At 43.1% G+C, this 12626-nt stretch overlaps 1 protein-coding gene across 1 annotated transcript; it reads left to right on the top strand.

Moving 5' to 3' along the window:
* Positions 1–1349: 1349 nt before the first annotated feature.
* RPS26 (ribosomal protein S26) lies at positions 1350–3862 on the top strand. Its single transcript, XM_004773085.2, has 4 exons — positions 1350–1510; positions 1771–1948; positions 3113–3243; positions 3754–3862. The coding sequence occupies exons 1-4, from the start codon at positions 1508–1510 to the stop codon at positions 3787–3789; spliced, it is 348 nt and encodes a 115-aa protein (XP_004773142.1). The 5' UTR covers positions 1350–1507; the 3' UTR covers positions 3790–3862.
* Positions 3863–12626: the final 8764 nt, after the last annotated feature.

Here is a 12626-nt window from a genome sequence, read left to right on the forward strand (position 1 = left end):
CAGGTTATATACCTCCACCCATTTTTTTGTCAGGCAGAAGGCAGTATAGCGTAGTGGAGCCAGGACACCTCTTGCTAACTCTGTGCTTTTCAGGGGTGCCTGGGTGGCTCAGTGGGTTAAGCCTCTGCCTTTGGCTCAGGTCACGATCTCAGGGTGCTGGGATCAAGCCCCAAACTGGGCTCTCTGCTCAGTGGGGAGTTGGCTTCTGCCCCTCCCTCTGCCTGCCTCTCTGCCTACTTGTGGTCTCTCTCTCTCTGTCAAGTAAATAAATACAACCTTAAAAAACAAAAAAAAAAAAAAAAAAAAACTGTGTTTTTCAGCAATCTCAGTTTTTCAATCTGTAAAGGGAGGATAATAATAGTACCTACTTTTTTTTTTTAAAGATTTTATTTATTTATTTGACAGAGAGATCACAAACAGGCAGAAAGGCAGGCAAAGAGAGAGGAGGAAGTAGGCTCCCTGCTGAGCAGAGAGCCCGATGCGGGGCTCGATGCGGGGCTCGATGCGGGGCTCAGGCTCGATGCGGGGCTCAGGCTCGATGCGGGGCTCGGGCTCCATGCGGGGCTCGATGCGGGGTTCGGGCTCGAGCTCGATGCGGCGCTCGGGCTCGGGCTCGATGCGGGGCTCGATCCTAGGACCCTGGGATCATGACCTGAGCCGAAGGCAGCGGCTTCCACCCAGGCGCCCCAATAATAGTACCTACTTTATAGGCTTGCTGAAGGTAAAATGAGTTAATATTTATAAAGTGCTTACTACAGAGTCTGGCGCTACGCTAACAGGAGCCAGGGATGTTTAAAGAAAAAAGAAAACAAAGTGAGTAAGAAACAGCGTTAACACCCATGTATTTGCCCAAGGCCCTTCGTAGGTTTTGTCCATACTGGAAGGAGGAATTAACAAAATATTTTGTTTCCCCCAGGTCCCCGCTCCCTTACCACCCCTCCACCCTGCCCCCATCTTTGGTTTCTCAATCCTACACCAAGTAACAATACTGTCGGAGAAACAAGCCGAGAGCGTCCCCCGGTGGCACAGCGCCGCCTTCGGTCTAAGAGCTTAGGGGCTAAGGGCCCGCCAGCTTCGCACTACAACTCCCATGCATCTCCCCGACTCTGACCTCCGATGGCGGGGGGGTGCGACTTGTGGTGCTGCGCGGGCAACTTCCGCGCATAACATCGCATAAACCGGATAATTACAGCACCCAGAATTACTTCCGGGGTAGGGAGTAATCCCCGGTGGGGCTTGCTGGGTGCGTATTACCCTAGTTTTCTTCCGCCATCCGGCTAAATAGTCCCATGGTCACATCCTACCACGGATAACACAACCCGAGAAGCGCCTTTCTACGCTTACATTTCAGCGTAAACGCTGAATAATAAAGAAAATCTGAGTAAAGTGGCCTGCCGCTCTCGCTATACGTCTTCTAAAACAGTCTTCCTGTGTGCGCGTAGGGATCTCGTACTATATAAGAGAGTCGGGGCCGGCGCTATGTTCTTTCTCGGGTCCCGCTTCCAAGATGGTGAGTTGTGGCGCGTGGGTAGTGGTAGGGGTCCGCGTGGGAACCTGGGAGGAACAGATTCTGAGGTTGTGGGGACTTGAAAACCTGGACCATGGCGGAGAGTACAAAGTGTCTATTTGCTTCGACCTTGGAGGGGTGTGCGGAGGGGCTGAATGTCTTGAGTAGTCATTCTGGGGGCTGCCGGCACGGTTGTAGCCGGTAGGGGGCTAAAGTTGGGGAAGCTGCGCCCTCTTTGTAACTGGATCTTCATTCTGATGCAGACCAAGAAAAGGAGGAATAATGGTCGTGCCAAAAAGGGCCGCGGCCACGTGCAGCCTATTCGCTGCACCAACTGCGCCCGTTGTGTGCCCAAGGACAAGGCCATTAAGAAGTTTGTTATTCGGAACATAGTAGAGGCCGCCGCTGTCAGGGATATTTCCGAAGCCAGTGTCTTCGACGGTGAGTGAGCTTCTGGCACACCTGCAGGCTCTGTTCGTGGGCTGTTCCCAGGCAATTTCTGCGGGCCTTTAGAATTACTGTTGGTGAAAGACCAGTGCTTAGCTTCGTTTGTTTTAGCTTTGTGTGGACAGAGGGGGTCCTTGTGTGATAGTGCGGTCTTTGGGTCATGATTTGTGGTTATCTGTTCAGAGATTGAGATTGCGAAAGTGTTTTAAAGTTTATGTCAGCATTTGGATCCCTAGCTATAAATATGGTAAATGGAGCACCCTTTCTGGGTTTTTGAAGGCTGGAATGTTCCTTATAAAGATTAGATGTACAGAGGGGGGCGCCTGGGTGGCTCAGTTGTTGGGTGGCTGCCTTTGGCTCAGGTCATGATGCCCGGGTTCTGGGATCGAGCCCGCATTGGGCTCCCTGCTCAGATGAGAAGCCTACTTCTCCCTCTCCCACTCCCCCTGCTTGTTCTCCCTCTCTTGTTGTGTCTTTCTCTGTCAAATGAATAAAATCTTTAAAAAACAAACAAACAAACATGTACAGACTGAGGGTTTTTTTTTTTTAAAGATTATATTTACTTATTTGACAGAGATCACAAGTAGGCAGAGAGGGAGGAGGAAGCAGGCTCCCTGCTGAGCAGAGAGCCTGATGCGGGGCTGGGTCCCAGGACCCTGGGATCATGACCTGAGCCAAAGGCAGAGGCTTTAACCCACTGAGCCACCCAGGTGCCCCCAGACTGTCTTAATAAGGAATGTTTCGATAACGAAGGTGGTCTTACTTGGTCAAAGGTGATACTTGGAGCAGTGTGCTTTCTGTTATTTTGATCATTTATTTTTCTTAAGACAAATTAGTTTTCTTAGGCAAGGAGAAGGGGCCCAGGAACAGGCATTAGGACTGGTGCAGCTTCTGAAGAAGCTGGATTGTTGGTTTATTGCCAGTAGACTGGATTTAGTACCCGTGGTGAAAAGGATTAAAGGGGATTATTCGTTTGTAAAAATGCATTTGTAAAAATGTACGTGTTACCAGAAACTGAATGGTTGCTTTGGAAATCGAACTTTGTAGGCGTGCCTGAGAGACACTTAAGTAGGTTTATTTTTGACTGATAGAATGGGAGAAGGACAAGTGCAGTGTGGGTATGTAATACCTACTGTTCTGCCTCTTTCTGTTTCTTAGCCTATGTGCTTCCCAAGCTCTATGTGAAGCTACATTATTGCGTGAGTTGTGCCATTCACAGCAAGGTAGTCAGGAATCGCTCTCGTGAAGCACGGAAGGACCGAACACCCCCACCCCGATTTAGACCCGCGGTAAGTATCTTTATTTCTCTTTTTTTTTTTTCTTTAATTTTATTTATTTGAGAGAGAGAGTGAGAACAAGCAGGGGGAGAGGGAGAAGCAGGCTCCTTGCTGAGCAGGAAGCCCGTGACACGGGTCTGGATCCCAGGACCCTGGGAACATGACCTGAGCTGAAGGCAGGTACTTAACCCATTCAGCCACCCAGCCACACCCCCATGGTAATTATCTTTTAAAAAAAGAGATGTGGAAGCCCAGAGGGGTGATGGATGAAGACCCCAGGAATCTCAGATTAAGGTCTGAGTAGGTAAGGTAGTTTACATCTAAAACATTTGTTTGGAAACTCTTCTAAGGAGGAGCTGTTAGAGTCTATTTCAGATGGAGTTAGTGTGTGACCCGCACGGACCAGTTTTCCATGCATGTATGGCCCAGGTGCATTGTTAGTGATAGGAGGATAGTAGTCAAGTTCTTTGTGGGGGGATTCGTTCATTAACGTTCTAAAATTTGCTGTTCTTTTCTTTTCAGGGTGCTGCCCCACGACCTCCACCAAAGCCCATGTAAGGAGCTAAGTCCTTAAGGACTGAAGAAAAGTTGTTCTCCAGAAAAAGAAATAATAAAAGGCAATTACACTTCATATAGCATGTTGAGTGTGTTTTGTCAGTGTAGGAGTTGTATGTGTCACAAGGAGTATAATTAACTTTTACATTCAAGTGTGGAGTACCACATAGTCTTTCATTGGGGGAAAAAGTTTATCCATGTAAGTAAAACCTCAACTTGGGTTTCTTTTTTGTGTTCTTGGCCTTCCCAACTTGCATAGCTGTGAGGGGGGTGTTAGGTGTTAGGTTAATGCGACCTTTCTAGTAGATGAAGCTGGTGTCTTAAAAATAGAGGTATGGAACTAGGAGGGTCAGGAAAAATGTGAGTGAGGAGCACATCAGGAGACAATTTATAGACAGGGTTGTGCCTAACCCTGGTGGGGGACACAAAGACTTCAATAGGAAGTGCATGACTTAGCCCTTTTTTTTTTTTTTTTAGATTTTATTTATTTATTTGACAGAGACACAACAAGAGAGGGAAAACAAGCAGGGGGAGTGGGAGAGGGAGAAGCAACCTCCGAACTGAGAGGGAGTCAGATGCAGGGCTTGATCCCAGGCCCCAGGATCATGACCTGAGCCGAAGTCAGACGCTTAACGACTGAGCCGCTCAGGTGCCCCAATGACACGGCTTTTAAGGAGATCTGTATTCAGGGGTGCCTGGGTGGCTCAGTGGGTTAAGCCTCTGCCTTGATCTCAGGGTCCTAGAATCAAGCCCCCACATCAGGCTCCTGCTCAGCAGGGAGCCTGCTTCCCCCTCTCTCTGCCTGCCTCTCTGCCTAATTTTGATTTCTCTCTCTCTGTCAAATAAATAAAATCTTAAAAAAAAAAAAAAGACCTGTATTCAGATCTTCCACTTCATAAAATTCATTTATTGGACTTGTTCTGTTGCTAAACCTGTTTCTGGCCAATTTGTATCTTTCTGTGGTCAGTTTCTCTAATAAAGATGTTCAGGATACCAGAAGCACTCCTAGAAACTTGTGGTAGTCCCACAAGAGGAAAGTTTCCACACAAAGTATGGAGGAGAGCTATATCTAATTCTGTGACAATGGTTTGTTTTTTGTGGAGTTCAGAAATTAGTTACTAGGTACAGATAAACATGTTTGAAAAACCCATTTGGGAATTGATTGATAATGATTGGCTTTGCTAATGAAGTTACAGGATTCCTCCTCCCCCAAACTAAGCTAAGCCCATAGTTTGGAAATTTTGATTGAAATACACATTTCAGCTTGGTTTCAGCTCAGGGTCTTAGAATTGCACTGCATCAGCCTAGGGCTCAGCAGGGAATCCGTTTCCCTCTCTCCCTCTGCCCCTCCGCTCCTGTATGCACTTTCTAAAATCTCTTAAGATTTTTTATTAAAGAGTATGAGCAGGAGCAGAGGGGAAAGCAGACTTTCTGCTACGTAGGGAACCCCACACAGGGCTTGGTCCCAGGACCCTGAGATAATGACCTGAGCCAAAGGCAGATTAATTGACTGAGCCACCCAGGTGCCCCCTCTAAGATTCTTAAAAAAAACAAACATTTTAAAGGGAGGGTCCCTGGTGACTCAGTTGGGGTATTGGTTTGGGTTCAGGTCAGGATCTCTGGGTTGAGAGATGGACCTCCGACCTCAGTGTGGAGTCTTGCTTGTCCCTCCCTGTGCTCCACCCCACTCCCATGCATGTGCTCGCTCACTGGCTATCTCAAAATCAAAATACACATTTTTCTGAGTGTCTATCCAAAGGAATATGATAACAAGGAGTAGAGTATTTTGGAACCTAAAGCTGGCTCTTATTAATTGAACTCTAACTGAAAAATAACAAAATGAAGACTCCCAACTTGCTCATGGTCAACCTACTAATGCATGTGCTGGAAAAGCTGGGGCAAATCCTGAATTTGTGAGAACACATTGTAGGTAGGAGTCCCATCATTTCAGGAGGCCGAGCCCATGAGGCAAATGCTCCTTCATCCTTTATGCTGTAATGACCTCTTTACACCACGAGTAAACACTGGGTAGAAGAAAAAGGTCTGAGGTAAAAATGCTAAACCTGGTTCTCTCAAGTGCCAGTTTATTAAGTAATATCAGATTCAGGTAGTAAATCAGGCCATGTAACCACTAAGATATTTCTTGAAATTTCATTTATAGGTTTAACCTTTTTTTTTTTTTTTTAACAGATTTGATTTATTTGGCAGAGACAGAGAACATAAGCAGAGGGAGTGGAAGAGGGAGAAGCAGGCTTCCACAGAGCAGGGAGGCTGATGCAGGGCTCAATCCATGGACTCCAGAATCATAACCCTAGCAGAAGGCAGCTTCTTAAGGACTGAACCACCCAGATACCCTGCCTTTTTTTTTTTTTTTTTTTTTGAGATAAGGTTTTTGTTTTGTTTTGTTTTTTAAAGGTTTTTTTTGACAGAGATCACAAGTACGCAGAGGCAGGCAGAGAGAGGAAGGGAAGCAGGCTCCCTGCTGAGCAGAAAGCCGGATGCGGGGCTCAATCCCAGGACCCTGGGATCGTGACCTGAGCCGAAGGCAGAGGCTTTAACCCAATGAACCACCCAGACACCCCTTGAGATAATTTTTAAATGGCTCTCCCAAGACTGGGAGTTTAAAAGTTGATTTGTGGAGTTTTTTTTTTAAAGGTTTATTTTTGTAATGTAATTTAAGTAATGGGACTTGAACCCACAACCCCCCAAGATCAAGAATCCCTTGCTCTCCTGATGTGTACTTTTTTTTTTTTTTTTTTTTTTTTTTGAGAGAGCCCTTATGGGAGAATGGTGGAAGGACAAGCAGACTCCCCCTGAGCAGCTCTATTCCAGGACCTTGAGATCATGACCTGAGCCAATTTAGGCACTGAACGCACTGAGCCACCAAGGTGCCCCAGTCTTACAGTGTGATCCAGGGGGCCTGGCTGACTCAGTTGGAGTATGCAAGTCTTGCTCTCGGGGTTGTAAGTTCAAGTCCCACATTGGGTATAGAGATTACTTAAAATCTTAAAAAATGTGATCCTATCTCCAGGGAGCATATATGCCAGAGCCTAACAGCTAAGAATTGGTTGAGCAATTTCTCTACTTGCAGATAATCCCAAATTCATTGAGATTTTGGAGTGCCAGAGATGACCAAAGAGATTTTCATGTGCTTCAGGCTCTAAAGTAGACCCATCTCCCAACCAGATACCCATTGCAAATAACTCAGACCTTGTCTTGTCTGATGGGCAGTCAGGACAGGATTTCCAGCTAGGGAGAGCCCTCCTATCATGCCATTAGAAGTAGCCTACAAGTCAGCTTGTGTTCTCTGATGTTTGGTAAAATGAATGGCTTCCTCTGCTAAGCTCTTGTGGACTAAAGTTCTGGTAGTTGGTCACAAAAAAGGCGGTATAGACATCTGAGTCTCCATCTCCCACTCCCACCTACTTTGACTGGACTTGATTAGGTGGGAAGAAGTCCATTGCAATTTCAACACCTCCCTAACTTTCTGAAGTGTGTTCCAGTTTAAATGTATAAAAGTATTCATCAAGCCAGGTAGAAGTCTCTGGGCTAGTCAGTCTCTGTTCCAATGCCTGCCTTGAGGTAATTGGATTTGAGGTCAGTTCCCCATGGTAATCAGGGTTTTTACTGATGTCCTGGACCACCCTTTGCCTCAAGCCCAAGTCTTGTACTTTGTTTTGTTTTGTTTTTAAAGATTTTATTTATTTATCAGAGAGAGGGGAGAGAGCGAGCACAGGCAGACAGAATGGCAGGCAGAGAGGCAGAGGGAGAAGCAGGCTCCCTGCCGAGCAAGGAGCCCGATGTGGGACTCGATCCCGGGACGCTGGGATCATGACCTGAGCCGAAGGCAGCTGCTTAACCAACTGAGCCACCCAGGTGTCCCCTTTGTTTTGTTTTTGCCTACATTTCCATAACTTACCATGTAAGAGAACAAAATTATTCATTGTCTGTCATACTAGGTTAATATCCTGCTTTATACATTTAGTTCATACATTTATTCTTTTAGTAACTATTAGGTATAGAAGGGTGTTGACTTCATATGCATTAATAAGCTAATAGGCTTGTTGAAAGAAACTGAGCCAGTAAATAAAAAACAGGCTAGAATCTAAATTTGTTCATTTTTTCAATACGTTTTATTTGCCACTGTGTTTGGCACTTAGTTTCTCAGTCCAAGTCTCCCATTAAACAGGGCTGTCAGGTTAAGAACGTAAGAGAGTGGACTCTTAGATGTAATTCTCACATCTGATAATTCTGGCTATGTGAGCTTGGGTGAGTTCCTTAACCTCTCCAACCGCTTTCTTTTTCATTTTCTTTTTCTTTGTGTTTTTATTATTTTTTTAAGGAGGCTCCATGCCCAATGTTAGGTTTAAACTCAAAACCCTGAGATAAGAGTCCTATGCTAGCCAGGCACCCCTCTCTCCAATTTTCTAATCTTTAGGTGATCATTCCTATTTCACAGTATTTTTGTGAGGTTTGAGTGGTATGAAACAATCACTTACTCAAGAAATAAAATGTGTCAACCTACAATGTGCCAACCATTTCTAAATACTGAAGATCCTAGCAATGGCCAAGATAAAAATACATAGAGCTTACATTTTCATGAGGGAGCAGTGTGAGAGGGTGTAAGGAAGGACTATAGTTTTATATAAGTTTTATTTAAAATGGCCTTATGTCTATAAGGTTGATAACATTTGATCAGAAAACTAAAGAAAGCAAGCCATTTGGATAAATGGGGGAAGAGCAAATGTCTTCAGGAAAGAGTATGCCTGGCACGTCACAGAAAAAAAGCAAGGCAGTCTGGATAAATTCAAGTGAGCTAGGGGAAAGTGGTTCATGTCTACAATCCTTTATATGAAATCCTTGACACCTCACTTGCTTAGGAATTTGTTTTGACTTTAGAGCAGTGATAAAGAGCATATACTGCTAAACATATAACATCTTCAAAGGGATCTGGAGTAGTACCCAAGATTAAAACACATTATTATTTCTGTAGCAAAATACAAGAATAGTCATGTAAATTACCCAATATGAGTTTCAGATCAGGTTTTGTTGCCATAGGAGTTCCAAAAGTACTGGGTTTTAGAGTTGCTTTGATTTGTCTACTGCGATAAAAGATTGTGTACCTACCAATCGTACACAGAGTTAGATCATGTGGGGCCCTGTAGGCCCTGGCCAGCTCTGGACTTCACTCAAATTGTGATGGTAAACAATGAGATGCTACTTTACACTCTCTAGGATGGCTTTAATAAGAAAAAGACAATAAGTTCTAGACAATGTGTGACAAAGTTGGAACCCTTGTACACTGCTGGTGGGAATGTGAAATGATGCATTTTGGAACAGAGTTCTCAAAAGTTCCAGTTAACATATGACCCAGCCATTCTACTCCTAGATGTATACCCAAGAGAACTGGAAATATATATTCACACAAAAAGTTGTTGTATATGAATGTTCATAGCAGCATTATGCACACTAGTCAAGAAGTAAACAATGAAAGTGTTCATTAACTGGTGAACAAGTGTTCATTAACTGGATAAACAAAATATGGCATATCCATACAAAGAAATATTTGGCCATGAAAAGAAATGGGATGCTGCTATATGCTACATTGCTGAACCCTGAAAACATGCTAAGAGAAAGAAGCTAGTCATAAAAGACCATATGTTGTATGATTCTATTTACATGAAATGTCCAGAATATGCAGATCTATAGAGATAGAAAGTAGAGTAGTGTTCACCTAGGGACAGGAAGGTGGGAGGAGAGGGGAGTGATTGTTAAATGCATGGGGTTTCTTTTAGGGGTAATGAAAATATTCTAAAAGTGATTAGTGATAGTGACACAGCTTTGTGGACCATACTAAAAGCAGTTGAATTGTATACTTTAAATCATTGAATTATATAGTATGTAAATTATAGCTCAGTGCAGCTGTTATAAAAATAAAGCATGAAAAAATAAAGTGATGGTAATCCATGAGAGTTGTTTTTGTTTCTTTGTTTTTTCCATTGGAGACTTTTGAGCACAGCAGTGACATGATCTGACTTAGATCTGTGAGTTCAGGATAAATCTTGGCTATTCATTTTATTATACCACAACTAGCTCTGAAATGCTAGATGAGTATTTCCCGACTTCAAAAACCTGTGTGCCTCTTTTGGTATTTCTCCCGTACCTACACTGAATTGACTCACTTCTTACATATATTTATCATGAAAAAGGAAATCATCAATATTCTAAGTGGAAAACAAATTAACTTTTGCCACAAATAGAAGGTAATTTTTTAAAAAACTACTTAAGCTTTTAAACTAAAAAAAAAAAAAAAAAAAAAGCTTTTAAATTAAAAAAAAAAAAAGTTGAGGGGGGGCACCTGGGTGGCTCAGTGGGTTAAGCCTCTGCCTTTGGCTCAGGTCATGATTTCAGGGTCCTGGGATCGAGCCCCACTTCGGGCGTTCTGCTCAGTGGGGAGCCTGCTTCCCCCACCCACTGCCTGCCTCTCTGCTTACTTGTGATCTCTCCCTCTGTCAAATAAATAAATAAAATCTTTTAAAAAATAAATTAAATTGGAGTGTCTGTCTGGGTGGCTCAGTGGGTTAAAGCCTCTGCTTTCAGCTCAGGTCATGATCCCAGGGTCCTGGGATCAAGCCCCGCATCAGGCTCTCTGCTCCATGGGAAGCCTGCTTCCTCCTCTCTCTGCCTGTCTCTCTGCTTACTTGTGATTTCTCTCTGTCAAATAAATAAATAAAATCTTTAAAAAATAATAAATAGATTAAATTAAATTTAAAAATAAATTAAAAAAAAAAAAGTTGGGGAACCTGGACGGCCCAGTCAGTTGAGTGTCTGACTGTTGGTTTTGGCTCAGGTCTTGATCTCAGGGTCATGAGATCAAGCCTGTGTCAGTCTCCACACTCAGTCTCCTTAAGATTTTCTCTCCCTTGCCTTCTGCCCCTCCCCCACATGCTCGCTCTCTCTCTAAAATAATAATAATAATAATAATAATAATAAATCTTTAAAAAAAGTTGACTGCTATTTTTTATCACCAAAATGATTTTTATTACCAAAAGTGATACTACCTGGAGTCATCCTATATATATCCATTGGAAATGTCTCTTGAGCTGTAAGCTTATGAGGTCAGGGACAATGTCTAGATGGTCAATTATATTGCCTGACATACAGTAGGTGCTCAACATTTGTGGATAACTAAATATGCTGGGCTTATTGAAAAGTCAGGGATGAATGAAGTCTCCTTTGTGTGACTAAGAATCACCTGTGCCAGTTGAATAAATTTCATTCCTAATCCTACCTCCACAAAGCAGGATTCAAAGATCTTGAGTGTATGGGGCACCTGGCTGGCTCAGTTGGTAGAGAATGTGGCCCTTGATCTTAGGGATCCTGAGTTCCATCCCCATGTTGGGCATAGAGTTTACCTATAACAACAATAACAAAGGTCTTGAGGGTAGAGTTTGGGAATCTGCATTTTAATAATTTCCCAAATGATTCTGATACAATGGGTCTACAGACCATACTTTGAAAAATATCAAAGAATTGTACTAGGAAAGAAAAAGAATATGCATGATTAGATTTTCTCTAGTTTGGGAATAGAAATATGGAACTTACGGAGTTACTTCAGTCATGATTGGTGGTGAAGGAGTCCAAGATCAGTTGAGAGAGAGGGGAAACCAAAAAAGAACTGATTGGGAAAAATAAGGGTGGCTGAGGGACTGAGGGTGTTGAGCAAGAGGGCAAGGTCAAAAGGCATAGGGGATGTGGTAAAACATATAAAGAAATATTTAAGACCTATAACAGATACTTTTATATCCACCTCCCAGCTTAAGAAAGAAAGGGCTACCTGTAGAGTTGGATCTGTCTGTGAATTCCTCACTGATTGCACCCACTCTCTCCCTCCCAGTGGTAACCACTACACTGAAGCTAACTTCATCATTCATGTGAATTTCTTTGTGCTGATATTTTATATATATATCTTCACATTTTAAATCCAACTGAAAATGTTAAGTGGACAGATACAAATGTTTGGAGTTTAAGGGAAAGAGGCCTAGGCTGAAAAAAATTGGGGTATCATCACTTTATAATTGGTTTTTAAGTCATGAAATTGGATGAAGTTGGCTAGGAAGGGAATATATAGATGGGGAGAGGGGGAGAGAGAGAGAGAGAGAGAAGACTAGAGACTGAATTCTATATACTTCAAGGTTTAGTAATCAGGGAGAGGAGGAGAAACCAGCAGGAGACAATAGGAAAGGCCAATGAGGTAGGAAGGAAACTAGGATATGATGAGGGTCCTAGAAGTCAAGTGAAGAAAATATAAGAAGGAGCAAGTGATCAACTGTGCCAACTGCTGTTCATAGGTTAACTAAATTAAGAATTGAGAATATGGAATTATTGGTGACCTTGATGAGAAATTTTAATGAAGCTGGTCCAATGGTAGTGGGTTATCAAAACTTGTTAACATTAGTGTCACTAAAGCTGGTATACAACACCCCACTGTTAAATTTGACTGGCTTAAAAAAATTTTTTTCAGTGAAGAGTTGGGAACAAAAGCATGATCATAATAGGTTCAAAAGAGAATGGGCAGAATGTCTCTAACATATTATTGTTAAATATGATCCTAACTGTAAAGAGAGAATGGGATGGGAGAACATTGAAGACATCTTTTTCAAACAGATTTGTTAAAAAAGGAAGGAGGACAGTGGCTGGAACACTGCTGTGGGGTCAAGACAGGGATTTTATAAGATGGTAGAGGGGCGCCTGGGTAACTCAGTCCTGAAGTCTCTGCCTGCGGTTCAGGTCATGATCTCAGGGTCTTGGGATCGAGCTCTGCATTGTGCTCCCCACTC

The sequence above is a fragment of the Mustela putorius genome, unplaced genomic scaffold, assembly GCF_011764305.1.
Source record: "Mustela putorius furo isolate JIRA1106 unplaced genomic scaffold, ASM1176430v1.1 tig00003988_pilon_pilon_pilon, whole genome shotgun sequence".
NCBI classification, from domain to species: domain Eukaryota; kingdom Metazoa; phylum Chordata; class Mammalia; order Carnivora; family Mustelidae; genus Mustela; species Mustela putorius.

Excerpts from the sequence above, each read along its gene's own strand:
- RPS26 (XM_004773085.2), top strand. Across the intron at positions 1,949-3,112 it reads CGAAGCCAGTGTCTTCGACG|CCTATGTGCTTCCCAAGCTC; the intron begins GTGAGTGAGCTT and ends TCTGTTTCTTAG. Across the intron at positions 3,244-3,753 it reads CACCCCGATTTAGACCCGCG|GGTGCTGCCCCACGACCTCC; the intron begins GTAAGTATCTTT and ends TTTTCTTTTCAG.